At 34.1% G+C, this 26,118-nt stretch overlaps 2 protein-coding genes across 2 annotated transcripts in view; one reads left to right on the top strand and one right to left on the bottom strand.

The window, feature by feature from the left end:
- LOC148947539 (carotenoid-cleaving dioxygenase, mitochondrial-like) overlaps positions 1 to 26,118 on the top strand; it is a 197,680-nt gene that overhangs the window by 50,717 nt on the left and 120,845 nt on the right. Inside the window, exons 9-10 of the mRNA XM_089095298.1 lie at positions 4,293 to 4,484; positions 5,685 to 5,785. Coding sequence (XP_088951424.1) covers positions 4,293 to 4,484; positions 5,685 to 5,780 — 288 coding nt within the window. The 3' untranslated portion in view covers positions 5,781 to 5,785. The remainder of the gene's footprint in view (positions 1 to 4,292; positions 4,485 to 5,684; positions 5,786 to 26,118) is intronic.
- Positions 18,292 to 26,118, bottom strand: part of LOC148947540 (uncharacterized) — a 106,147-nt gene continuing 98,320 nt past the window's right edge. The window contains exons 14-15 of the mRNA XM_089095929.1: positions 19,031 to 19,507; positions 18,292 to 18,600 (exon numbers count right to left, since the gene is read on the bottom strand). Coding sequence (XP_088952055.1) covers positions 18,292 to 18,600; positions 19,031 to 19,507 — 786 coding nt within the window. The remainder of the gene's footprint in view (positions 18,601 to 19,030; positions 19,508 to 26,118) is intronic.

The raw sequence follows: 26,118 nt of genomic DNA, 5'->3' as shown, positions 1-26,118 counted from the left end.
AATTGAGTTTACTGCTTTCCGTGCATGTTGTTTCCTTCTCGACCAGAAAGCGAAGAGGAAGAAATTAAGTGTGGAAAATCCGGAGTATGTTAATGGAAAAAGACAATGAGCTGACTGGTTAAAAACCTTGGGAAACGGAGCGAATATTTTCAAAAGTGCTATTTAAAATTGATTTAATTTAAAATTAATTTAAGTAAGTGATTTACTACTACTACTACTACTAACGACTCACTGCAGCACCAAGGCGCCTGAGGCCAACACAGCTACGCACGCTCCTCCTCCATCCCAATCTATTCAAAGCCGCCCTTTTTACACCCCCCCCCCATGAAATTCCCATTTCCTTTAAATCTTTCTTTATGACGTCCTCGCACCCCAGACGAGGACGACATGCTTTCTGTTTAGCCCTAGATGGTTGTCCCAAAAGAAAAATCTTCGGCAATCTGTCGTCCCTCATCCGCACAACCTGCCTTAGCTACCTCAACCTCTGTTTCATTATAGCCCTAGAGAGCGGTATTGAACCACATTTGTCGTACAACCTATTGTTTGAAATACGATCAGTCAGCCGGGTACCCAGAACAATCCTTAAGCAATTTCACTGGAAAACCTCTAGCAAATCTTCATCCGCTACTCAGAGAGCTCATGCTTCGGAGCCATATTTGACCATTGTCATCACTGTAGCTTCTAATATTCTAATCTTGGTTTACAAACTTATCTTCCTATTCATCCAAACTTTTTTTCACTTAGAAAAAACACCCTGAGCCTTGGCTATTCTACTTTTAACACCTTCAATGCTCCCACCAACTTTACTAATAATACTACCAAGGTAGGTGAAGCTGTCCACTTGATCAATCTTTCCGTTGCCCAACGTCACCTTTTCATCTTCACTTATTCCTAGCCTTAGTGACTTTGTCTTCGTAACATTAATTTTCGAACCTGTTCTAGCACCCTGAACTCGTAAAACCTCTAAAGTTCATTCATTATGCTCAGACTTTCATTTAGCATGATTATCATCAGCATAATCTAAATCCAGGAAAGCTTTTCCTCCCCATTTGATTCTGTGTTCCCCTATTGCCTTTCCTGTGCTCCTTAAGACAATATCCATCAAAATAATCCATATAAAGGGGGATAGAACACAACCCTACTTAACTCCTGACTTAATAATGAACTGGAAATCGTTTTATGCCAATAAACTCTGTAGTGTCCTCAGAATCAAAGTAGGAAATGACCTCGATGATTTCAAACCAAAACAGTATACCTCTATACAGTGGCGTTGTTGAGGGGGGGGTCAAGGGGTTAATGCAGTTTCCCTCCCAATAATTTGGAAAAAAATATTACTTATTAAGTAGCTTTAAAACTGTTACTCGTTTAAGTGTCAAATTTGAACTTTACTTTGAGCAGATGATTGTTTTTTAATTAATCCATGCTTGTTTTTAACATAATGAAAACGAGAAAAACAGGGGTCCATAACACTTCATAATATGTTCCACATTAATATTTTTCCAAATATATTCCCTATGAAACTTTATCATCAAGTAAAAATGTGAGCCTAGTTGATTGTAAAGTGAAAAATGTTTTACGCTTCCTGTTTCGCTACATTTGCTCAGGTCAATTTTTTCCCTGATATTTAAGATGCTTTTACTTCCTAGAATCTATCAGGTCAAGATTAGATTCTCTTCTCTTGAAACTATCAAAATTGTAAATGAATACACCCTCTACATCTGCAAATAGGACAGAAATGAAATCATTGAAGAATAAGAAGGTAGAATTACAGTGAATATAATTTCCTGAATGAAAAAGAAACCATTGAAAAAGAAAATAAGACTTACTGCTTTTTATAATGATATTCGCACTATAACTAGATAAGTCAAATCCGTTTTAGTTTGGTCATGTAATTTAATAGTGGGGGATCCACTCCAAGAATCATTTAATTGTTATGATTTTTGTTTTCACTATTTAATTGAAACTCTAATTCTCTTATTTGTCATTGAGAGGCCTAATAAGCGCTGATAATGTCCTATTCCTTACGTTTTGGATCCACTTAGTAACCCACAAATGTAGGACTACCTCTATGTACTATACTATGCTGACTTCTCGCTATTTTCGCTTTTATAAATATTTCTGTTAACCAGCTCCAAAAAAAAAGAGTTTACATAAATGTGTTAAGAATTATGACTGAAAATAGTCACATTTCACACAACGTCAGATCTACTTGTGGGGCATTTATCTCTGCATCAGCATGCTGTACGAAATGTCTGCTGAGAATAGAATAAACTGAATTTAAACAAAATATGTATATTTCACAGAATTTAGAAATTTTGTGTGCACACATAAGCGGTCCCAACCAATTCCCTTTTTCTACTGTTATCAGTTTTATCATGCAGCACTAGGAAACCGATCTTTGCTTGTGAAGAGAATTTTAGACTTAAAAACTATGTTCAGTGTAACCCTCCTCCGGAAATATATACCCCTCATACCCTAATTTACAAAAGAAAAAATTTTGCGTATTTTTCTTATAGAATTAATTTTTTTTTTAACACAGATAAAAAGGGGAAGGTAATTTTTAAACTCTACGAGTAAATTTTTTCTTCCAATTGGCGTCCCTGGCAATTTTTAATTAATTTAAGGTTTCTGCCGCAATGATGCCAAGATTGTTCAGATTTCTGGATATTCTTTGTCAAACAATGCCAACGGATAAGTTAATAATTCTAACTTTAACTTTTTAAATTTGAAGCACGGTTGCTATTTAAATATGGGGAATATGTCACTATATAATGTTACAATCTGTGGTAATATTTTGACTTATCCTGTGCCTTTACTTAGGCAGCGCTATTGCGCTCCCTATCAATTTTGTTTCGGCTTCATGTGGCCCGCTGGTATCAATACTATTTATTAATGACAAATCGGCAAACCCACCAACAAATCAATTTAATAAAAATTCTTTAAATCACGTCTATTAAAAGTTGAGTACAACAAATTAAATGTTACAGAGTCAAACTCCATTCAAAATTACGAGAAAATGAATAAGGCGATGCCAGGGCGATTAGACTAGAGGTTGGTTAAATTATGAGATTCAGCATCCTGGGCTGGGCGTGGGGGCTGGGGGAAGTGGCGGGGGGATATGTACTGCAGCATTAGTGGTGAATCTGGCTGAAAAAAGCGAGTACATACGACACTTACCTTCACCCACCCGAAACCTTATTTACGCTATACTACTTTCGTCTTCAGCAGTTCACTGCCGATAATTTTAGTAAAAGCCAAGCACCAGCACATATATTTATGATTGTTTAATGTGTTTTTATTGTTTATAATGTATTGCGTAATTTTTTTAAATTCACCAAGCAGCGTGTTTGTTAAATAGTTACTTTTCTTTATTACCGCTTGAATAGCACCTAATTCAGTAGCACCCCCTCTTGCCCCCCATGATAAAAATACTGTAGTTACTACCCTGTTCCTAGAGTGAATAAGCCGAAGTGAATTAGGCATAATGGATGACATCCTATCCAGAGTAACAAAGCTCAATCAGGAAAAAGGCTTAAATACTGAAGAAATTATCGTAGAATTAAGGGCCTAAGTACGTTTTTTGTGCAGGTCTGATTATTATATAAGATGTAGTCAATGTAGTTGATATCCTTGGCGCGCTTCTTGGGCTGTAATTGGGTCTATGTATGCTGTCAAATTAATATTTTATAGTTCCTGAGTTGTCAATTGATTTGTCAACAAATCGCCAGCAGGGGATAGAGGGCACATTCCACGAATCAAGTATAATTAATGATTTCTATGTTCATGAGTATATATGCCAGCATGTAACATATATTTTCATAAATATGTTCATAAGTTTATGTATTTTCAAGGCAAAACGTTTTCTTCAGCAATCTTTGATTACAAGGGTACATTTCAGAAGCCAACAATTATAGGTATTTGATGATCAGTATGTTCATGAATATATGTTATTGTGTTATCATGAGAGCTCATAATATGCTCATATATGTTCAAAGTAAAATGTTTTCTTCACAAATATTTTTATTGGGAGGGTATATTCCAGAAGCAAATTTACTAGAAGCAAAGTAAATATAGCAAAGTAAATCCAGAAGCAAGGAATATCGTTAGTACCACTACTATTAAAAAGCAAAAGTAGAGTGTTATCAAGAATGTGTATAGTGGAAGAGATGTTTGAAATTCCTGAAGTATTAGGAAACTCAAATCTTTTGTGTTTGTGAATTCTTGGGTGTAATTTTCTTTTCATAGCTTCTGATTCCTTAAGGAGTACTAAGTTTCAATGTATTCTCTTATAGGTTCTAAAATTTGATCTACAAAATAAGGAGGTTCAAACTTTCAATGAGGAGGGAAAATCTGTTTCAGAGCCAGTGTTTGTTGTTAGACCAAACTCTGTTGATGAAGACGACGGTGTGGTCCTCTTTTCAATGCTTGACGACAAAGACCCTCAAAAAGTATCCCTTGTTCTTTTAGATGGAAAAAGCTTTAAGGTATTATATGTTTATTTTTCAATTAATGTTTTAATCGAGCAATATTTCTTTGGACTGAGAGATATTTTTTAAAATAGAAAATAATAATAACAAGATAAAAAATACACAACAAATGCGAAAAATTTCAATCGACAACTCTGTTTCTAGAGATCTCAATGAGTCTGTTTTAGGGTTAATTCTTGAACAGTTTTAACCATATACCCCCTCACTGAGGTCGGTACAAAGCCCCAACTTAATGGCAAAATGCAAAAAATATGTTCTAAATGTTTTGTGTTTATTTATATTTGAAACTAGGAAAAACACAACAGGGGGTAAAGAAAGAAGCCTTGAGTAGACTTGGATTGAGAAGGACTCTGCAGAGTGGATTTAGCCTCAGGAGGCTTGTGGGTGCAGTGAGTTGTTACTAGTAGGCCTAGTAGTAGTAGTATCATTGTAGTAACAATCTTGAAACAAAACAATAACTGTAGAAGTTCTAAAACTCATGTTATTTTGTTGTATTTAGATCATGACTACTGTTTGTATTCTTAATTTTTTCTTGTTCTTCAGTAAAACTTCTGGAAGTTTTATCTTTTAAGCAGGAAATGCTTCGCATCGATACAAAAGATTGGTTCGTATCGATACGGAAAAGTTTCATTTGGTCATATCCCAAGCTTTGATGGAACACTTCCAAGCTCGTTGATTTGTTGGAACACTTTTTTGTAATGTTTTATATTTATGCTTCTAACATAATAATAAATCCACAATTAATTTTTTCGTAAGGGTGGCCTAAAGGTGGTGTCTCATTTATTTTAAACTAAAATAAACCAAACCTAAAACTTTATTCATAAATGCATTGTCTTAGTCTCTTTTAGGAATGAAATAGAATAAACCAAAAAATGGACGTCAAGGCCTGAAAAATTTTATCTATTGCAAGGAAGTACCAAGTAAATTATGTTGGAGGGGGAAAGATAAATCCCCCAAAACGTTCTGTATCAGAAAAGTTGGGTCAAAGGTCTAAAAAACGATCTTCTTCAGCCAAAAAGAGTTCTTTTTTCAGACGTTTCTGTGTTTCCCCTAAAGATAATCAAATAATTGTTTAAAAATAATGTTTTGCTAATGCCAAAATGTTAGTTCTCGATATGTTTTTCTTCTTGTTATTTACGCCTTTTTTCCCTTTTACTCTGATTGGTTTTCTTTTTAACTCTTTATTTGTGTTTTTAGGAACTAGGCCGTGCCGATTTTGATGCGAATGGCACAGTACCAAACGATTTTCATGGGCTTTTCATTCATGAAAAGGACCAAGTTCATCTTTATTAATTAAGGTAAGGAACTGGTTCAGAATTTTTGGTCGAGTACTTCGATTCTATTGAAAAAATTGATTTGTCTTTTTTTTATTGCCAGCTAGAGTCATCCCTGACATTGCCAAGGAATCTGCAAAGCTACAGGTTGATTTTATGTAAGTTTCAATTCGAGGGCTGTGAGATGGAAAATTTTGATTTGGGAATTTTAAAGCATTTCTTCTAAAAATGTGCAGTAAAATTTTACTTCATAATTTGGCATATTCAAGGGTGTGGGAGTGGGAAATTTAAAAATATTTATTTTAAAAATGTCAATCATGATCCTTATAATTCGTAATTTGACTCATGGCTTGCAGATTCCCTACTGATTGACATCAGCTTTTGTTTTCGTGACTGACAAGAGCCGAGAGGGACTAAAACTATCGCTGGAAAAAGTTTTCAGAAAGGGGCAATTCAAAATCTATGCAGTGATTTTTATGCTTTATAATTTGGCTGCTGACTTGCTGGCTTCAAACTGATCAACAACGACCTCGTCTCCAGAGCTTACAAAAGCTATGCCGGAATCAAAATATTTCGAGAGGAAACTGCAAAAACGTATTTGGTGATTCTGATCTATAATTTGACTCATGGCTTGCAGATTTAGCACTGATGACGGCCACTGTATATGTGGCTGAAGTTTTCAGAGATTTTTTTGTTGTTTCACTGTCAAATAAAAGGATTTGTCTCTATTGAACTGTTATTTGTTCGTTATCGAAAGGCGAGCTGGTCTTTGAAAATACCTTTTCAATGATTGACATCCGTTTTGCCTTCAGGACTGACAAGAGCCAAGCCTGACTAAAAATATGGCTGCAGAGCATTTTTAGGAAAGGGTTGTAATCAGGGGTTGTTTAGGGGGGGCACGAGGGACAGCTGCTTCCCCCCCCCAATAATTTGGAAAAAATATTATACAACTTATGCCCCTTGACTATCCGGATATGAACCCCTGTTGTCTGCCCCCCCCCCCCCCTCCCCCAATAAAAGTGCTGCAGAATTGCCCCTGGTTGTAATTTTTTATGATTTGTAATTTGATTTATGGCTAGTAGAATTAGCCATAATTTGACAACAGTTTCTGTTTCCATAGCTGACAAGAGAATGGCTGAAAAAATGGCTTTTATGTTCTGTATGGCTGAAGCCCTCGTTATCTCTACTGATATTTGAATAAATTATTTACATACTTAAATAGGAAAGGAAAATACTACCATTTAAGATCTCTGAAATCAAATCTTCTGCTAGCACTTGTCAACACTTATCCCCTTAAGAAATTTTCCTGTGAGGCACATGATATCCCCCCTAGCCTATTGACCTCTGAGTCGGTAGGCATTTCAGTATAAAATTTTATGCTATACAAAAAAAGATTGTAGCAATTTGAGGGGCGCTGTTACTCTCCCAATGCTAATAACAAAGGTTCTACGAAATTTACCAAAGCTCTTAAAGTTTTTTCTTCAATATAAGATTTAAAATAAAAGGTGTGAAACATTTTTCTGCAATAAGACAGAAGGTGTCACTCGGCAGCACCCTTATTCAAAAATGATCTAAATGATGGAAGATGAGAAATTAATTCCTAACTATTAGTATTTAATATTCCTTATTAATGTTAAATAAATAATATATTTAGTGAGGGAAACTCTAAATGCAATTGGGCTAGTGACTTGCAGATTCCACACTGATGGACAACACCTTTATCTTTAGGGCTGAGAAGAGCCCTAGGGCTGAGAATATGGCTGAAAAACATTTTAAACAGGATAACTATATTATTAACTTTATTATATATATATATATATATATATATATATATATATATAGTATATATATATATATATATATATATATATATATATATATATATATATATATATATATATATATATATATATATATATATATATATATATATATATATATATATATATATATATATATATATATATATATATATAAGATAAGATAAGATTTATTGCTGAAAAATAGCTATCACAAGCCCAAAAGGGCCGAATTCGCACTTTAGCGTCAGATACAGCGAAAAAAAGAACAACAAAAACAAACAATCGAAAAACAACGGCAACTTATAAGAGGTTGAGGTTCAAATACGTAAAAACGTTACAAACAAAGTAAAAAGTAAACTCATAAAATTAGAAGGTCAATGTTATCAGCAAAATTATGTAAACTTCAAACATCAGCAAACAAAAAAACACAAGTTAATTGGTGAAAAACAAAAAAATATATAAAACCCCCAAATTTGCAAAATGGGCATTAAATGAATACCCATGAGGTAAAGCGTGATTGAGGGGGGGGGGGCAGCGGATATTAAGTGTTGGAAAATTTTAACTACCAAGTCATATGATATTTACGCTATTATAGAAAATAATTTCAAAGCACCATATCACATTATAATTACGCTATTATAGAAAATAATTTCAAACTACCAAGTCACATGTTATTCATGATATTGTAGAAAGTAATTTCAAAGTACCAAGTCACATGATAGTTACGATATTGTAAAAAATAATTTCATAGTACCAAGTCACATGATAGTTACGCTATTATAAAAAATAATTTCAAAGTACCATGTCACATTATAGTTACGCTATTGTAGAAAATAATTTCAAAGTACCAAGTCATATGATAGTTACGCTTTTGTAGAAAATAATTTCAAATTACCAAGTCACATGATAGTTATGCTATTATAGAAAATAATTTCAAAGTACCAAGTCACATTATAGTTACGTTATTTTAGAAAATAATTTCAAAGTACCGAGTCACATGATGGTTACACTATTGTAGAAAATAATTTGAAAGTCCCAAGTCTCATTATAGTTAGACTTTTGTAGTAAAAAATTTAAAAGTATCAAGTCACATTATAGTTAAGCTATTATATAAAATAATTTCAAAGTACCAAGTCACATGATAGTTACGCTATTGAAGAAAATAATTTCAATGTACCAAGTCAAATGATAGTTACACTATTGTAGAAAATTATTTCAAAGTACCAAGTCACATGATAGTTACGCTATTTTATAAAATAATTTCAAAGTACCAAGTCACATGATAGTTACGTTTTTGTAGAAAATAATTTCAAAGTACCAAGTCACATGATAGTTACAACTATATTGTGACTTGGTACTTTGAAATTATTTTCTACAATAGCGTAACTATCATGTGACTTGGTACTTTGAAATTATTTTCTACAATGCGTAACTATCATGTGACTTGGTACTTTGAAATTATTTTCTACAATAGCGTAACTATCATGTGACTTGGTAATTTGAAATTATTTTCTAAAAAAGCGTATCTATCATTTGAATTGGTACTTTGAAATTATTTTTTACAATAGCGTAACTATAATGTAACTTGGTACTTTGAAATTATTTTCTACAAAAGCGTAGGTATAATGTGAGTTGGTACTTTGACACTATTTTCTAATAAAGTGTAACTCTAATGTTAAATAGTAGTTCGAAATTATTTTCTAATATAATGTAACTAGAATTTAACTTGGTACTTTGAAATTATTTTCGAAAAGATCGTACCCATAATGTAACTCAATACTCTGAAATTATTTTCTAAAATAACATATCTATCATGTGAGTTTGTGATTGGAAATTATTTTATACAAAATCCTAACTATCAGGGGACTTGGTACTTTGAAATTTTTTTCTATAATAGCTTAACTATAATGTGACATTGTACTTTGAAATTATTTTCTACAAAAGCGTAACTATCATGTGAGATGGTATTTTCAAATTATTTTCTGTATAAACGTAACTATACTGTGACTTGGTACTTTTAAATTATTTTCTAAAAGATAATAACTATAATTTGAATTTATACTTTGTAATTATTTTATACAATTGAGTAACTATAATGTGACTTGGTACTTTGAAATTATTTTCTATAATAGTGTAACTATAATTTGATATGGTACTTGGAAATTATTTTCTACAATAGCGTAACTCTCATGTGAATTGGTAGTTTGAAATTATTTTCTACAATATAGTAACTATAATGTGACTTGTTACTATGAAATTTCTAAAATAGCGTAACTATCATGTGACTTGGTACTTTGAAATTATGTTCTACAAAATCGCAACTATCATGTGACTTGGTACTTTGAAATTATTTTCTATGATAGCGTAACTATAATGAGACTTGATACTTTGAAATTATTTTCTACAATAGCGTAACTATCATGTGACTTGGTACTTTGAAATTATTTTCTACAATAGCGTAACTATCATGGGTACTTTGAAATTATTTTCCACAATAGCGTAGCTACACTTAGAATTTGTACTTTGATTTTTTAATCTTCAATAGCGATTCTAACATTAGAAATGGTAATTAAAATTTATTTCCTATTAAATTGTTAATATAATTAGACATGTTCCTCTGTAAATATAGTATTCAAACGATGTCCTATCAAATTACAAGATAATTTGGATTTATTTTATACAATAGCGTAACTATCATGTGACTTGTTACTTTGAAATTATTTTATACAAAAGCTTAACTAATATGTGACATTGTACTTTTAAATTATTTTTAACAAAAGTTTAAATAGTATGTGACATGATACTTTGAAAATATTTTATACAATAGCTTAACTAAAATATGAGATGTTAGTTTGAAATTATTTTATACAATATAGTAACTATCATGTGACTTGGTACTTTTAAATTTTTTTCAACTATCTAGTTACTATAATGTGATATGGTACTTTTAAATTATTTTCTACAATAGCTTAACTATAATGTGACTTGGTACTTTGAAATTATTTTCTACAATAGCGTAAATATAGTGTGACTTCTTCCTTTGTAATTATTTTCTACAAAAGCGGAACTATCATGTGACGTAGTACTTTGAATTTATTTTATACAATATCGTAACTCTAATTTTACTTGTTTCTTTGAAATTATTTTCTACAATAGAATAACCATAATGTGACTTTGTAGTTTGAAATTATTTTATCTAAAAGCGTAGCTATCATGTGAATTGGTAGTTTGAAATTATTTTCTATAATAAATTAACTATACTTTGACTTGATAGTTTGAAATTTATTCTACAATAGCGTAGCTATAATGTGACTGGGTAGTTTGAAATTATTTTCTACAATAGCGTAACTAAAATGTAACTTGGTACTTCGAAATTATTTTCTACAATAGCGTAACTATAATGTGACTTGGTACTTTGAAATTATTTTATAAAATAGCGTAACTAAAAATTTACAATTGTCATATAATTTATTTTATACTTAAGCGTAACTAACTTGCTTCATGGTGATTTTAAATTGTATTCAATTAAATCGTCACTATAAAGTGAAATGGAACTTTTATTCTGTATTCTGCATAAGCATGGATATATAACTTCATGGTACTTTGAAATTATTTTCTACAAAAGCGTAACTATCATGTGACTGGGTAATTTGAAATTATTTTCTACCATAGCCTAACTATAATGTGACATGGTACTTTGAAATTATTTTCTACAATAGCGTAACTATAATGTGACTTGGTACTTTGAAATTATTTTCTACAAAAGCGTAACTATCATTTGACTTGGTACTTTGAAATTATTTTCTACAATAGCGTAACTATCATGTGAGTTGGTGCTTGGAAATTATTTTCAACAATATAGTATCTATAAATTTAGATGGAAATTTGAAATTATTTTCTACACTATCTTAAATATAATTTGTAATGGTCAATTTAAATTATTTTCTAAAATAGAGTAAATAAATGTTTACTAGTACCTTATAAATAATGTTATACAAAATATTAAATATCATGTGACTCGGTAATTTGAAACTATTTTCTACAAAACCGTAACTATCATGTGACTTGGTACTTTTAAATTATTTTCTACAAAAGCGTAAGTCTAATGTTACTTGGTTGTTTGAAATTATTTTCTACAGTAAGGTAACTATCATGTGACTTGATACTTTGAAATTATTTTCTACAAAAGCGTAGCTATAATGTGAATTGTTAGTTTGAAATTATTTTCTACAAGAGCGTAACTATAATGTGACATCGTAGTTTGAAATTATTTTCTATAAGAGCGTAACTATAATGTGACTTGGTACTTTAAAATTATTTTCTACAATAGCGTAACTATAATGTGATTTGGTACTTTGAAATTGTTTTCTACAATAGCGTAACTATAATGTGACATGGTTGTTTGAAATTATTTTCTACAATAGAGTAACTTTACTGTGACTTGGTTGTTTTAAACTATTTGCGAAAATAGATTAAATATAATGTGAATTGTTACATTGAAATTATTTTCTACAATAGCGTAACTATAATGTGAATTGCTACTTTGTATTTATTTTCTATAATAGCGTAACTATCATGTGACTTGGTACTTTGTAATTATTTTCTAGAAAAGCGTAACTATCATTTGAATTGGTACTTTGAAATTATTTTCTACAATAGCGTAACTATCATGTGACTTGGTACTTTGAAATTATTTTCTACAATAGCGTAACTATAATGTGACTTGGTACTTTGAAATTATTTTCTAAAAAAGCGTAACTATCATGTGACTTGGTACTTTGAAATTATTTTCTAAAAAAAAGGAAATAAAAGGAGATTTGGTACTTTGACATTATTTTCTATAATAGCGTAACTAGCATGTGACTTGGTACTTTGAAATTATTTTCTACAAAAGTGTAACTATCATGTGACGTGGTCCTTTGAAATTATTTTCTACAAAAGCGGAACTATAATGTGAGTTGGTACTTTGAATTTAGTTTCTAAAATATCTTAACTATAGTGTGACTTGGTACTTTGAAATTATTTTCTAGAATAGCGTAACTATAATGTGACTTGGTACTTTGAAATTATTTTCTACATTAGCATAACTATAATGTGACTTGGTACGTTTGAAATTATTTTCTACAATAACGTAAATATACTCTGATATGGCATTTTCAAATTATTTTCTTTAAAAGTGTAACTATAATGTGAGATGTTATTTGGAAATAATTTTCTACAATGTCGTAAACTCTCATGTTGATTATTACTTTTTATTTATTTACAAATAATAGCGTAACTATAATGTGACATGGTACTTTGAAATTATTTTCTACAATAGCTCGTTTTTAACAAAAAAAAAACAACAAAGGAATTATTTACTGACCTTTAGTTGTTGTGATTTTAAAAGTTCCGCTTTTATTTCAGCCAATCGTGTTTAACAAAAAAAAGAAAAAAAGGAATTATTTACTGACCTTGAGTTGTGATTTTAAGAGTTACGCTTTTATTTAAGCCAATTTGGTTTAAAAAAAAAAACAAAAACTTTTCAGAAATTTCTTGTTAAAACTTTATTTTCAAATAATTAATCCGGGTTTTAGAAAGCAATTAATGCCAGATTACAGCACTATAACTAGTATAAGACATCCACTCTGTCTTCGCCCCACCCCCCAAAAAAAACTTCTCAGACATTTATTGTTAAAAATTTATTTTCAACTAATTCATCTGGTTTTTTGAAAGCAATTAATGCCAGAGTACAGACCGATAAATAGACAAAGACATAAACTCTGTCATTGCTTCCGCCCCCAAAAAATAATTTTCAGCCATTTCTTGTTAAAACTTTATTTTCGACTAATTCATCCGGGTTTTTCTCAAGCAATTCATGCCAGAGTACAGCACTATAACTAGTCTAAGACATCCCCTCTGTCATCGCCCCCACCCCCAAAAAAAATAATTTTCAGACATTTCTTGTTAAAACTTTATTTAAACTAATTCATCCGGGTTTTCGAAAGCAATTCATGCCAGAGTACAGCACTATAACTAGTCTAAGACATCCCCTCTGTCATCGCCCCCACCCCCCAAAAAAAAAAATTTAAGAAATTTCTTTTTAAAAATTTATTTAAACTAATTAATCCGGGCTTTAGAAAGCAATTAATGCCAGAGTAAAGCACTATAACTAGTATAAGACATCCACTCTGTCATCGCCCCCACCCCCCAAAAAAAATACTTTTCAGACATTTCTTGTTAAAACTTTATTTTCAACTAATTCATTTGGGTTTTTCACAAGCAATTCGTACCACAGTACAGCACTATCACTAGTCTAAGACATCCAATCTGTCATCGCTCCATCCCCCAAAAAAAATACTTTTCAGACATTTCTTGTTAAAACTTTATTTTCAACTAATTCATCCGGTTTTTTCACAAGCAATTCGTACCACAGTACAGCACTATAACTAGTCTAAGACATCCACTCTGTCATCGCCCTCACCCCCCCCCCCCCCAAAAAAAATTCTTTTCATACATTTCTTGTTAAAACTTTATTTTCAAATAATTCATCCGAGTTTTCGAAAGCAATTCACGCCAGAATACAGCACTATAACTAGTCTAAAACATCCACTCTGTCATCGCCCCCAACCCCCAAAAAAAAATTTTTAAGACATTTCATGTTAAAAATTTATTTCAACTAATTCATCCGGGTTTTCGAAAGCAATTCATGCCAGAGTACAACACTAGAGCTAGTCTAAGACATCAACTCTGTCATCGCCCCCACCCCCCCAAAAAAATACTTTTCAGACATTTCTTGTGAAAACTTTATTTCAACTAATTCATTCGGGTTTTCGAAAGCAATTCATGCCAGAGTACAGCACTATAACTAGTCTAAGACATCCACTCTGTCATCGCCCCCACCCCCCAAAAAAATACTTTTCATACATTTCTTGTTAAAACTTTTTTTCAACTAATTCATCTGGGTTTTCGAACGCAATTCATGCCAGAGTACAGCACTATAACTAGTCTAAGACATCCACTCTGTCATCGCCTCCCACTCCCCCAAAAAAATACTTTTCAGACATTTCTTGTTAAAACTTTATTTTCATCTAATTCATTTGGGTTTTTCACAAGCAATTCGTACCACAGTACAGCACTATAACTAGTCTAAGACATCCACTCTGTCATCGCCCTCACCCCCCCAAAAAAAAAACTTTTCAGACATTTCTTGTTAAAACTTTATTTTCAACTAATTCATCCGGGTTTTTCACAAGCAATTCGTACCACAGTACAGCACTATAACTAGTGTAAGACATCCACTCTGTCATCGCCCTCGCCCCCCCAAAAAAAATACTTTTCAGACATTTCTTGTTAAAACTTTATTTTCAACTAATTCCTCCGGGTTTTCGAAAGCAATTCATGCCAGAGTACAACACTATAACTAGTCTAAGACATCCACTCTGTCATCGCCCCCACCCCCCAAAAAAAATACTTTTCAGACATTTCTTGTTAAATCTTTATTTTCAACTAATTCATATGGGTTTTTCACAAGCAATTCGTACCACAGTACAGCACTATCACAAGTTTGAGACATCCAATCTGTCATCGCTCCATCCCCCAAAAAAACACTTTTCAGACATTTCTTGTAAAACTTTTTCTGAGGGGGAAGGAGGGGCCTCAGAGCCTTGCCCTTGAGGCAGATCTCGTTTATTTTTGATTCTGAGTATTTTTTGGTTTTCCCTCCAAAATTGTCCCCCCCCCCTCCCCTGCCCACAGAAATGGAGGAAGGAGGGGCCTCTGAGCCTTGCTCTTGAGACAGATTCCCATTTATTTTCGATTCTGAGTATTTTTGGTTTTCCCTCCAAAATTGACCCCCCCCTTCCCCGCCCTCAGAATCTGAGCCTTCCCCTTGAGGCAGATCCCATTTATTTTCGATTCTGTGTATTTTTTGTTTTCCCTCCAAAATTGACCCCCTCCCCTCCCTTGTCCTCAGAAATGGGGGATGGAGGGGCCTCTGAGCCTTCCCCTTGAGGCAGATCCCATTTATTTTCGATTTTGAGTATTTTTGGTTTTCCCTCTAAAATTGACCCCCCTCCCCCACCCTCAGAATCTGAGCCTTCCCCTTGAGGCAGACCCCATTTATTTTCGATTCTGGGTATTTTTGGTTTTCCCTCCAAAATTGACCCCCTCCCCTCCCTTGTCCTCAGAAATGGGGGATGGAGGGGCCTCTGAGCCTTGCCCTTGAGGCAGATCCCATTTATTTTCGATTCTGAGTATTTTTGGTTTTCCCTCCAAAATTGACCCCCTCCCCTCCTTTGTCCTCAGAAATGGGGGATGGAGGGGCCTCTGAGCCTTGACCTTTAGGCAGATTCCATTTATTTTTGATTCTGAGTATTTTTGGTTTTCCGTCCAAAATTGACTCACGCCCCTCCCCGGTCCTCAGAAAGGGGTGTTGGAGGGGCCTCTGAGCCTTCCCCTTGAGGCAGATCCCATTTATTTTTGATTCTGAGTATTTTTGGTTTTCCCTCGAAAATTGACCCCCCCCCCCCTCCCCTGCCCTCAGAAATGGGGGAAAGAGGGGCCTCTGAGCCTTGCCCTTGAGGCAGATCCCGTTTATTTTCGATTCTGAGTATTTTTGGTTTTCCCTCCAAAATTGACCCCCCCCCCTCCCCTGCCCTCAGAAATGGGGGATGGAGGGGGCTCTGAGCCTTTCCCTTGAGGCAGATCCCGTTTATTTTCGATTCTGAGTATTTTTTGTTTTTCGCTCCAAAATTGACCCCCCCCCTCCCCTAAGCTGAAAATTGGTGGAAGGAGGGGCCTCTGGGCCTTGCCCTTGAGGCAGATGCCCATTTATTTTCGATTATGAGACTTTCTGGCTTTTCCTCCCAAATTGACCCCCTCCCCTCCCTTGTCCTCATAAATGGGGGATGGAGGGGCCTCTTAGCCTTGCCCTTGAGGCAGATCCCATTTATTTTCGATTCTGACTATTTTTGGTTTTTCCTCCAAAATTGACCCCCCCCCCCAGCCCTCAAAAATGGGGGAATGACGGGCCTCTGAGCCTGCCCCTTGCGTCAGATCCCATTTTTTTTTGATTCTGTGTTTTTTTGTTTTTTCCTCCTAATTTGCCCCCCCGCCTCCCCGGCCCTCCGGCATTGGGGACCGAAGAACCTCTGAGTCTTGCCCTTGAGGCAGATCCCATTTATCTTCGATTCTGAGTATTTTTGGTTTTCTCAAGTCAACCCTTAATAGGATCAAATTCGCAAATCCTACACTCCAATTCGCATATCTCATTACCCCTTTTTAACTGTCAATCAAAAAATTCTGATTGTAGTGTCCCGACCTACATTCCTACGAAATTCTTATCAAAAAAAAAAAAAAAAAAAAAAAAAAAAAAAACTCATACTGCTATCTTTTTTGCAATGTTTAGGAACAGGCGGGGAATCCCCACTCGTTTGGAATGGTACCAACAGGACATAAGCAAATAGCACGTAGTTTCATGACGTGTTTAATCACGTGTAGAGGTCCCATAGAATAACAATGGAAGGAACATAAGGCAAGCAAATCCACTGTCTCGGGCAAATAACAAGGAGATTCCTAGGGGCGTGAGCAAATAGCATAGGAATTCCTAGTGGCGTGAGCAAATAGCATAGGAATTCCTAGGGGCGTGAGCAAATAGCATAGGAATTCCTAAGGGCGTGAGCAAAATGGTACCTCTTACCCTACTAGTAACTACTGAAGAATTATGACTCTCTATTTAGGCTGCGATAGTGTGCTGTCTCTGACTGTAAGATTCATACTTCATAAAATTTATTTATAATTAATTGAAAATAACAAAAGATACAATGTATTTAATTTAACAATTACCACAAAGGCTCCCATGCCTTTGAAGGACAGTGTGACTTCTTTGAGCACTAAATCAGAGAGAGACACAAAAAAAGGACTGAAAATTTTATAACATCACTCAGCGAAAAAAAATATAAAAGAAAGAATACTACAATCAATTCTACACAAAACACCAATAGAGAAAAGAAATTTAAGAAGCCAAAAGCCTTTTGACAAAGATAAACGAGTGCACATCCCTACAATATGACTTGCCGATAACGACTGACGTCTAACCATACGGGGGAGCATAAGGAGCTTGAAAATGATACGTTAATGATTACGGTGATGATAATTATTTTGAGGCAAAAGACGACAGAACATTAAGGGGCTGATAAGGCTTACTAGTACAGTCAATATAAGGTTTGACCGCAAACAAATTGCAACAGAAATGATTTTTACACCATCTTGTAGAGAAAAACTGTACAACATAACAAAAGCTGAGAAACCTAGCGGGGTGCAAAATGAGTTATTTTTAGCGTTTTGTGTTTTATTTTTCGTTTTTAAGCCTAAATTTTCGATTTTCTCAAGGCTTAGAGTTTACTTCATGGGAAACACATTTCTGATGTAGTTTTGTGTGCTGAACTCGAATATTACATCAGATTTAAGATACGGTGAACCAAAAGTGTTTCACATTCATCACCATTCACGAAGTTCGCGATTCTATTATAACATAGTCGTTTGACCACATTTCTTGAGTAGTTTTATGCAATGAACTCGAATATCACATCAGATCAAAGATATGTTCAACCGACAGTGTTTCACATTCATCACCAAAAGGTTTCTTCAAAATAATCAATCATCTCTTAATGTATTAACTGACTAAAATCACAGGTAACAAAAATCACATTGGTAAAAGGCAGGCAACTTTTCAAATGACTTGCGACATTAATCACTGGCAGTGTAGTTTGAAACTTCGTCATCGAGATCGTCGATGAGATCTTCTGATTTGGGAGAATTATCACATTCTGCTCCCTGACAAGTTTTGCACGCGAGAGTGCAAGACATGCCGTTTCTGACACAAGTGCACCGAGCAGAGGTGCAGTTTGAACGGCAGGAACACTTAACAATCTTAAGAAGTTGGGGAGGTGCTGGGGGTAGTTCCGTCATCACAGGGTATAATGTACCATTTCGGTCCCTCCATCCCCACTCTTGAGGATCCAATTCTAGAGTACGGTCGTCATTCCAGACGTGTACCTGAAATTAAACTCTATAGCTGTGAAATGCTGCAGAGTTGGATGTGCGAAGTAGCTGCTCTGGGGGAACGAAGGCCGTTGCTGTAACGAGATTTCTTTCTAAGAGCTGCTTTCAAAGCTTGTTCAAATCTCCCCCCTTCCTTCCACTATATATTATAAAAATAGAATCTTCTCCGGCTTCCTTAACTTCGATTTTGTTGCTGCCTTCTTCATACAGACCTTGGCAGATGCTCGAAAACTTTCGTCTTCTATCACTTTTTTCAGGGTAAGACCTTTTCCGATGTTGTGGACACGTGATGTAGAATCACACCCAAGGAATGCATGGGCAAAGAGGATCAGACCACATACTTCTTGGCCTAATCTTTTTTTTCATTTCATGAACATCCCAGCACCTTCGCTCTTTATTTTTCTTTGGCTCTGGGGCGAAGTACAAATTCCTCTTTCTTAACTTTCAGACGCATGTCATTCGTGAAGAAAACCTCGCGACCAATCGTTCGATTACGATACGAATGGGCCATATCTTTGATGGAAGGTCCACTATCATACCCATCGAAAACAACAGTTGTGCCAGGGTACTTCAGCGAAATATACAGAGAGTAGCTCTGTATGATACCCGCATACGTGTCATTTTTTATCCATGGGACTCGGTGCAATAGAGATCCGCCGTCAAGTACGTAGTGTGTCCCGTCGTTCAGCACACACGGAATTTCTTCGAGTTTGCATGCAAGTGCAATGGCCTTGGCGAATTCGGCCTTGTTTGGCACTCTCGGCATAAATGAGCTGTCAAACAGAGCAGCGGGATACGAACAAAGTTCATACCGGAAGCACTCTGATTCAGGAAGTCTTGTCCTTTTGACTAACGCAATGAAGCGTTGGAATAGCAAAGCTGGATCGTTGGAATAGCAAAGCTGGAATAGCAAAGCTGTTAGGGGAGAACCCCTTGTCGGCCCAAATGTTAGTGAGATTCCCGCTCTTACCCCAACGGTTCCTTTATACTAACGTGATCGGGTGGTCTATGGCCACATTTAAAGCCAAAGTTTACCGATAAGATTTTCTAATTAACCCTTTAGTCTCGGCCTAAGCTGAAAAGTAAAATAGGTACATAGAAAAATTGTTACTATATTCACAGTTACACGTATAAAAAGAACTGAACTGAAAAAGGACAAATTCTCCCAGCCCGCTAACCGCATCACGCGGTGGGGGCTACTAGGGGTGGTAAATGAATCTTTCCAACCAATTCTAGGGCTCCTAATATACTGGCCAATCTCCCTAACTGCGCACTTTTTCCCTCGTGGTGAATTAAACACGTACGCAGTTAAGAGGACCCAAAATGGCGTCAAAAAATAATAGGAAAATTAACATTTATAACAAAAGGAAGGAAAATAATTAAGGGGCCCAAAGAAATGAATGTGGGAGGGACATTTTTCTGACAAAACTGGGACCAAGGGTTCCAACAACGACAATCTTAGAATGTACGGAACTTTCCAAAAATATAGTATTCAGTCGATAGGGCGACGTTATTCCTGACTTCATTCGCCCCAAAGGACGAAAAAAGGGAAATATGGCCACGAATTACGAATTTCTTGTTTGGTGATGAATGTGAAACACTAACGGTGGGACATAACTAAGCTCTAGGATGACGGAAAATTTCCGCTAAAAACAACAAAAAACAAACGGAAAACGCTAAAAAACACTTATTTTGCACCCTGCTGGATTTCTCAACTTTTGATATGTTGTACAGTTTTTTTTTCTATACAAGATGGTGTAAAAAACATTTCTGTTGTAATTTGTTTGCGGTCGAGTCCTATTTGACGCTAGATTGACTGTACTATACCATGAAGCTCAGAAAGAGCAAAACACGCTCTCGAAAAACATGTAGCGATTGAAAATCGGGTAAAAGGATGACTATGGAACAGTTTGTTTCCTGAACGAAGTTTCAAACTTTATAATAAACCTTAGAAAGCGCTTGTACAAGAGAAACGGTTCTACAAGAAAAAGGACTTTCAAAACTGAACTAGGAAAAATTTCCTTAAGCTTCCGTAAAATATTGATACTCATGCATGTCCTTATTTTAAGAAAATCAGGGTAACTTTTAAAAGAGTTGTTTTCTTCAATAATAACATTTTAAAATTAGACGCACCGATGCTTAGATCTACTAACTGTCTTATTTTTTAGATGAATTTCAGGCAGTTGAGGAAAACCCTAAGAAAAACACGAAAAAATTAGCTTAAAAAAATTAGCATCAAACCAAAGAATAAACCTCTAAAAAAAATGCTAGATTTGATCTAAGCTCTAATTATTTTCTCCCAGAAATGCCAAACATGATGTCATCGGCGAAATAAACAGCTCTGAAGATGGCAAGCCATAATTGGCGTCTTTGGCATGGGAAGTTTCAGGATTACAAAGTCTAGAGCTACTTGTAGTTTCTATGTATTTACTGTGCAAAAAATCACTTGCATAAACTGAATATACCATAGGCTCTGAAACAGATATTGCCATAAGAACCAGGGGACGCCATAATTCACGTCCTAGGATGAGAGAAATTGTGGATTACCGGAAATTAATACAGTATAACATCAAAATTACACTTAAAATAGAAACAAATACAGTCACCCTTATGCCAAAGACAGTTTCCACCACAGTTTATAGACAGTAAGCTTATCGCAGATCATTTCTGGTCTTCGTTCTCGGTGCAAACAAAAAGCTCCTCCCACTTATTTCTGCATTAGCGGATTAGTCTGTTTTCGTCAATCACTGAGAAATGGCTACCAAGTGCATTATTCGTAATTGCAAAAGCAGAAAAAAACTTGGTGAGACAGCCAAGTGGTTTGCAAGTGTCAATCGTCAATGTCAAGTGTCAATAATCAATCGAATATGGCTTGAGTGCAAAGACCTGAATTGGGAAACTGGCTGCGATGACTTCCCCCTTAAACAGTTTATAAGATTTTTTTGCGCACACGTGCATATTACGAAGTAGAATTTAAGAATCGGGAAATCGAGAGACGTACCTATCAGTATATACCTTCTTTTGAATTCGGAGCCTTTACGTTCCTTCTGGTTTTTCTGTTAGGTAAACAGGTCATTACACTCTTTGCCAGGGAATAACGCAATTTCAAAAGTTCAGCGTAACTTCAAAGTTCAGTGTCCTTTTTTAGTGGTAAACCAGAAAACCGATGTCTCTTTTTACCCGCCAATTATTTTTGTATATATTCAGATTTCATATTTGATTCTCCATCAGTTTTGAATAGTTTATATTCGAGATAGCATTACAGGCATTTTTTGTAAAAAGCATTTTACATAGAAAAATGGAGCAATTTTTGGTGAGTAAAAAATATTCTCATTATTATATTAAAAAGAAATTATCTTGTCATTAAGTTAAGGAAGAAATTCTTTCCTTACACAAGAACTAAGGGTACTTATCTACTTAGAAGCCTGTTGTTTTTAGGAGCTGAAAAAACTTCTAATTCTCTTATAGGTTGAAATTTACGGTGTGATTTTTTATCGAGATCAATGGGTCTTTTAGATGTTTTTTTGAAAAAAGTGCTTAGCTTTCGATCGGCAATTTGGGGTTAGAATAAAATGTTAATTTTGGAATTTATTGATTGTTACAAAAGCTTCCTTTTTATAAATGTCAATGACCCTTTTTTTTAGGGGTGTTTTTGAAAATACTTCCAGGCCAGTCTGCAAAAAAAAAAAATTGTCTTGTCATTAAGTTAAGGAAGAAATTCTTTCCTTACACTAGAACTAAGGGTACTTATCTACTTAGAAGCCTGTTGTTTTTAGGAGCTGAAAAAAACCTCTAATTCTCTTATAGGTTGAAATTTACGGTGTGATTTTTTATCAAGATCACTGGGTCTTTTAGATGTTTTTTGAAAAAAGTGCTTAGCTTTAGATCGATAATTTGGGATTAGAATAAAATTTTGATTTTTTTCATGTATTTATTGTTACAAAAGCTTCCTTTTTTATCAAGATCAATGACACTTTTTTTAGGGGTTTTTTTGAAAATACTTCCAGGCCAGTCTGCAAAAAAAAAAAAAAATTGTCTTGTCATTAAGTTAAGGAAGAAATTCTTTCCTTACACTGTGTGGTTACCTCTTTATAAATTGTTTGTATGCTTAAACATGCTTCCTTTTTTATAACTATCTTTGGCTTTTTTTTAGGAATGATTTCTTTAAAAATTAAATGACCGGCGTCCATTACAGTTGGATTTTTTTATAAATATAATCTGCCTTTTTAGGGATTGTTTTGAAAAAGTGCTTAGCTTTCGATCAGTAAATTGGGATTAGAATAAAATGTTGATTCTTTTAATGTATTAATTGTTACAAAAGCTTCCTTTTTATTACAGTGTGATTTTTTTTATCAAGATCAGTGTTTTTTTTTTATTTATTTTTTTTGAAATTATTTAATTACCCTCAGTCTTTTATTAATAAAGAACTTAAATTTATTTCGGTCAAAACCCTCACCCCCCCCCCATGTAAAAACACATAAAAATTGTTACCTTATACACAAATTTAATAAATAAATTTGTTTGATTATAGATCCTTTTATTTGACTTACCTTAGTATATCATAGGGGGGGGGGATTGACTGAGCCATGCTAATTAACTTTTCCACTTCTTAAAATTCTATTTAAGTCAACATTTGATTGAAATATGATATTTTTAATTGAATGTCACATGCAATTCTTCTCCATATTGTTTAATAAGGAACGCAAATACTGCTTTTTAAGTTTGAATTTACAAATACAGTCATGGAAGCATGGACGTAGGAGGGGGGGGATTGACTGAGCCATGCTAATTAACTTTTCCACTTCTTAAATTTCTATTTATGTCTACATTTGATTGAAATCTGATAGTTTAAAGAGATAAAAGGCTGTTATACCAAAGAGTTTAATAATTTCCGACTAAATTGACTTTGAGTTTCACAAAATGTTCATAACCGCATGATTAGTAACAATTTTACGCTTGAGTATACAAAGAGGAAGCTCACTGAAGGAAGTGTCAGTGACCGGTGATGTAATTACTTCTTTAGTTTACGAGATTTGCGAATTTTTTGAACAGAAATTATTCCGTATATGAATAGCTTTACTTTAATTTTTCCAAGGTAAAAAAAATGCAAAGAAACGTACCAAAACTTTTTTTTGTCAAAACTGTTCATGAACGTTCTTTTTCAATTTAAAAAAAAATATATATTTATCAACTTTTCGTGTTTGATACTATGGAATTGAATGCCTAACGCCCTCCGTTAATATTCTGAATAAGTAAGAATTAAATTGCGTTATTTTTTCAACTTTTGGGGGTTTGATATTAAAGGGGTAGTACCCTCCCGTAAGCTAAATAGTTTGAAAACTGAAAATGATTTTTATATTATAGAATGTTATTGATCAATCATCGGAGCTTCTTCTTTGTGATGCTAGCACCGATTCTACAGATTGTATTATGGAAGTTCATTACACTGAGGATGGGCTATCATATACTTCAGATGATTTGGTGAGGAGGGGGCCTTCGGGTCGGCTCTGTGTTGAAGATGACGAGCGGTTATATTATGACATGCCCGCACTGGTGAATATAGTGATAGTAGAAAATAGTGCTGATGATGATGATGTTCAAGTAATTGAGCCTGACATTGTGTATTTAAAGAGTATTATAAATATTGATTTAACCAATAAATAAAGGATTAGAATAATGATTTTATTTAAATAGCATGGACAAAAAAAAATGAAATGGATGATTTCTTAAGAAGAAGAAATACATTACATAGCTAACTTCTATGATTTTTCATCTTTTGATAGAAAACTTGGATGTGGACTTATAACCCCCCCCCGCCCCTGCTCTCAGAAGTGGAAGAGTGAAGGGGCTCTGAGTCTTCCCCTTGAGGCAGATTCTGAGTATTTTCGGTTTTCCCTCCAAAATTGACCCCCTCCCTCTCCTGTCCCCCTCAGAACACTTAATGATTCGAATTGTAAGAAGGAACTGAACACATATCACTCCATGTTTATACAGTATACACCTTTAATAAATCAAATGATATTAACATTTTAATTACTAAATATCAATATATCTATATTAAACTAACAATGCACAGTCACTTGTATTTTTCAGTAAAGTGCAAATTTTGTTCTGGCCTTGGGAAGGCATAGGGGTTTCGCGCCCAACTTATGTTAATTTCTGCTCGGTTTGAGTTTGACTCGATTAATTATTGTAATTTCTGTTCATTTTGGGTTTCATTTATTTATCGATGATGATTTGTGTCAGTTTCACGATTGGTATATTTTTTTATGTTAATTTTTATAATTTTTTTTTTAATGGATTTATTTAATTTTATTTGAAAAACTTATTTTGTGGAAAAAGTGTTTTTTTTTTTTTTTTTTTATTTATAACGAAAAAAATTTTTTTGGAACAAATTATTTTTTTGAAAGGAATGTCACCCTTGTAATTAAACCCAGAAAGCGTTTAAAAAAAATTCTTCCCTGGATTTGCCATAAATTCGCTGCTTACGCTGAATAACCAAGTAAGCAAATATATCGAAGAAAAGAAGACGCCTGTAAGGGTATTTCAATCCTTTACGTACACGTAAAGGAACCAAAAGCTTCCCCCAAAAAGAGACTTGTCTAGAATAGTGCACATGTCAACTGGACTCAGAAATACTAAGCTTTAATAGCGTGAATCGTGCTTCAAAAACTCCGGCTTGCTACAGGATTAATTAAAAATAGGACATTAGCCCAATAAGTTTTATCAAATAGTTCATAGTGTTAAATTGTAATGAAGGAGCGACTTAGCCCAATTGTAACCAAAACTCAAAAATGGAATTTTGATAACAATTGACAAGAATTGGGTTTTGTATGCAGATTGCAAATATATAAATTTCATTACGTTTAATATCATGCCATCAAATGCTCCAAGCCTCAGAAGAAAAAGGGATTTTGAAAACAGGGAGCCTGATTTTCGAAAAAGGGGGGAAACACCCCCCCCAAAAAGTCAATAAATCTGAATGTAAAGATCAATTACATAATTAAATAAATAAATAAAAAAAAAAACTTGGGAATATTTTCATTCTAACTTAACTTGTAGGAAATAATCGAGTCAAACTCAAAACGAGCAAATCCCCTATGTCTTCCCAATTTAATTTTATTTCATATGAATACTTTTCATTTTAAACTTAAAATACGCTAAATTCTTGATTTTCATTCTAACTTAACTTTTAGGAAATAATCGAGTCAAACTCAAAACGAGAAGAAATCAACATAAGTTGGGTGCAAAATCCCCTTTTCAATTGCGAATTTTCTTTAAAAATTTGGAAAAAAAAACCAATTAGCTGGGATGCCAAATGGATACTTTTAGTGGCTTTTGGACACTTTTTTTACTTTGAAGGACACAGGGACACTATTGAGTCAAAAAGGCAACTTTTTGAAAAAAAGGACACTTTTTTTGGACATTTTCCAAAATCAAAACCAAATAGCTTTATTTTCTTCTTTTTTTTGACTGCTTTTAATTTGTACTTTACTTTTAGGCTTTGGTAAC

Source organism: Artemia sp. Qi Xiang Cuo, chromosome 10, assembly GCF_049724085.1.
Source record: "Artemia sp. Qi Xiang Cuo chromosome 10, ASM4972408v1, whole genome shotgun sequence".
NCBI classification, from domain to species: Eukaryota; Metazoa; Arthropoda; class Branchiopoda; order Anostraca; family Artemiidae; genus Artemia; species Artemia sp. Qi Xiang Cuo.
Note: the sequence above shows the minus strand (reverse complement) of the source record. Positions and strands in the feature narration are given on the sequence as shown.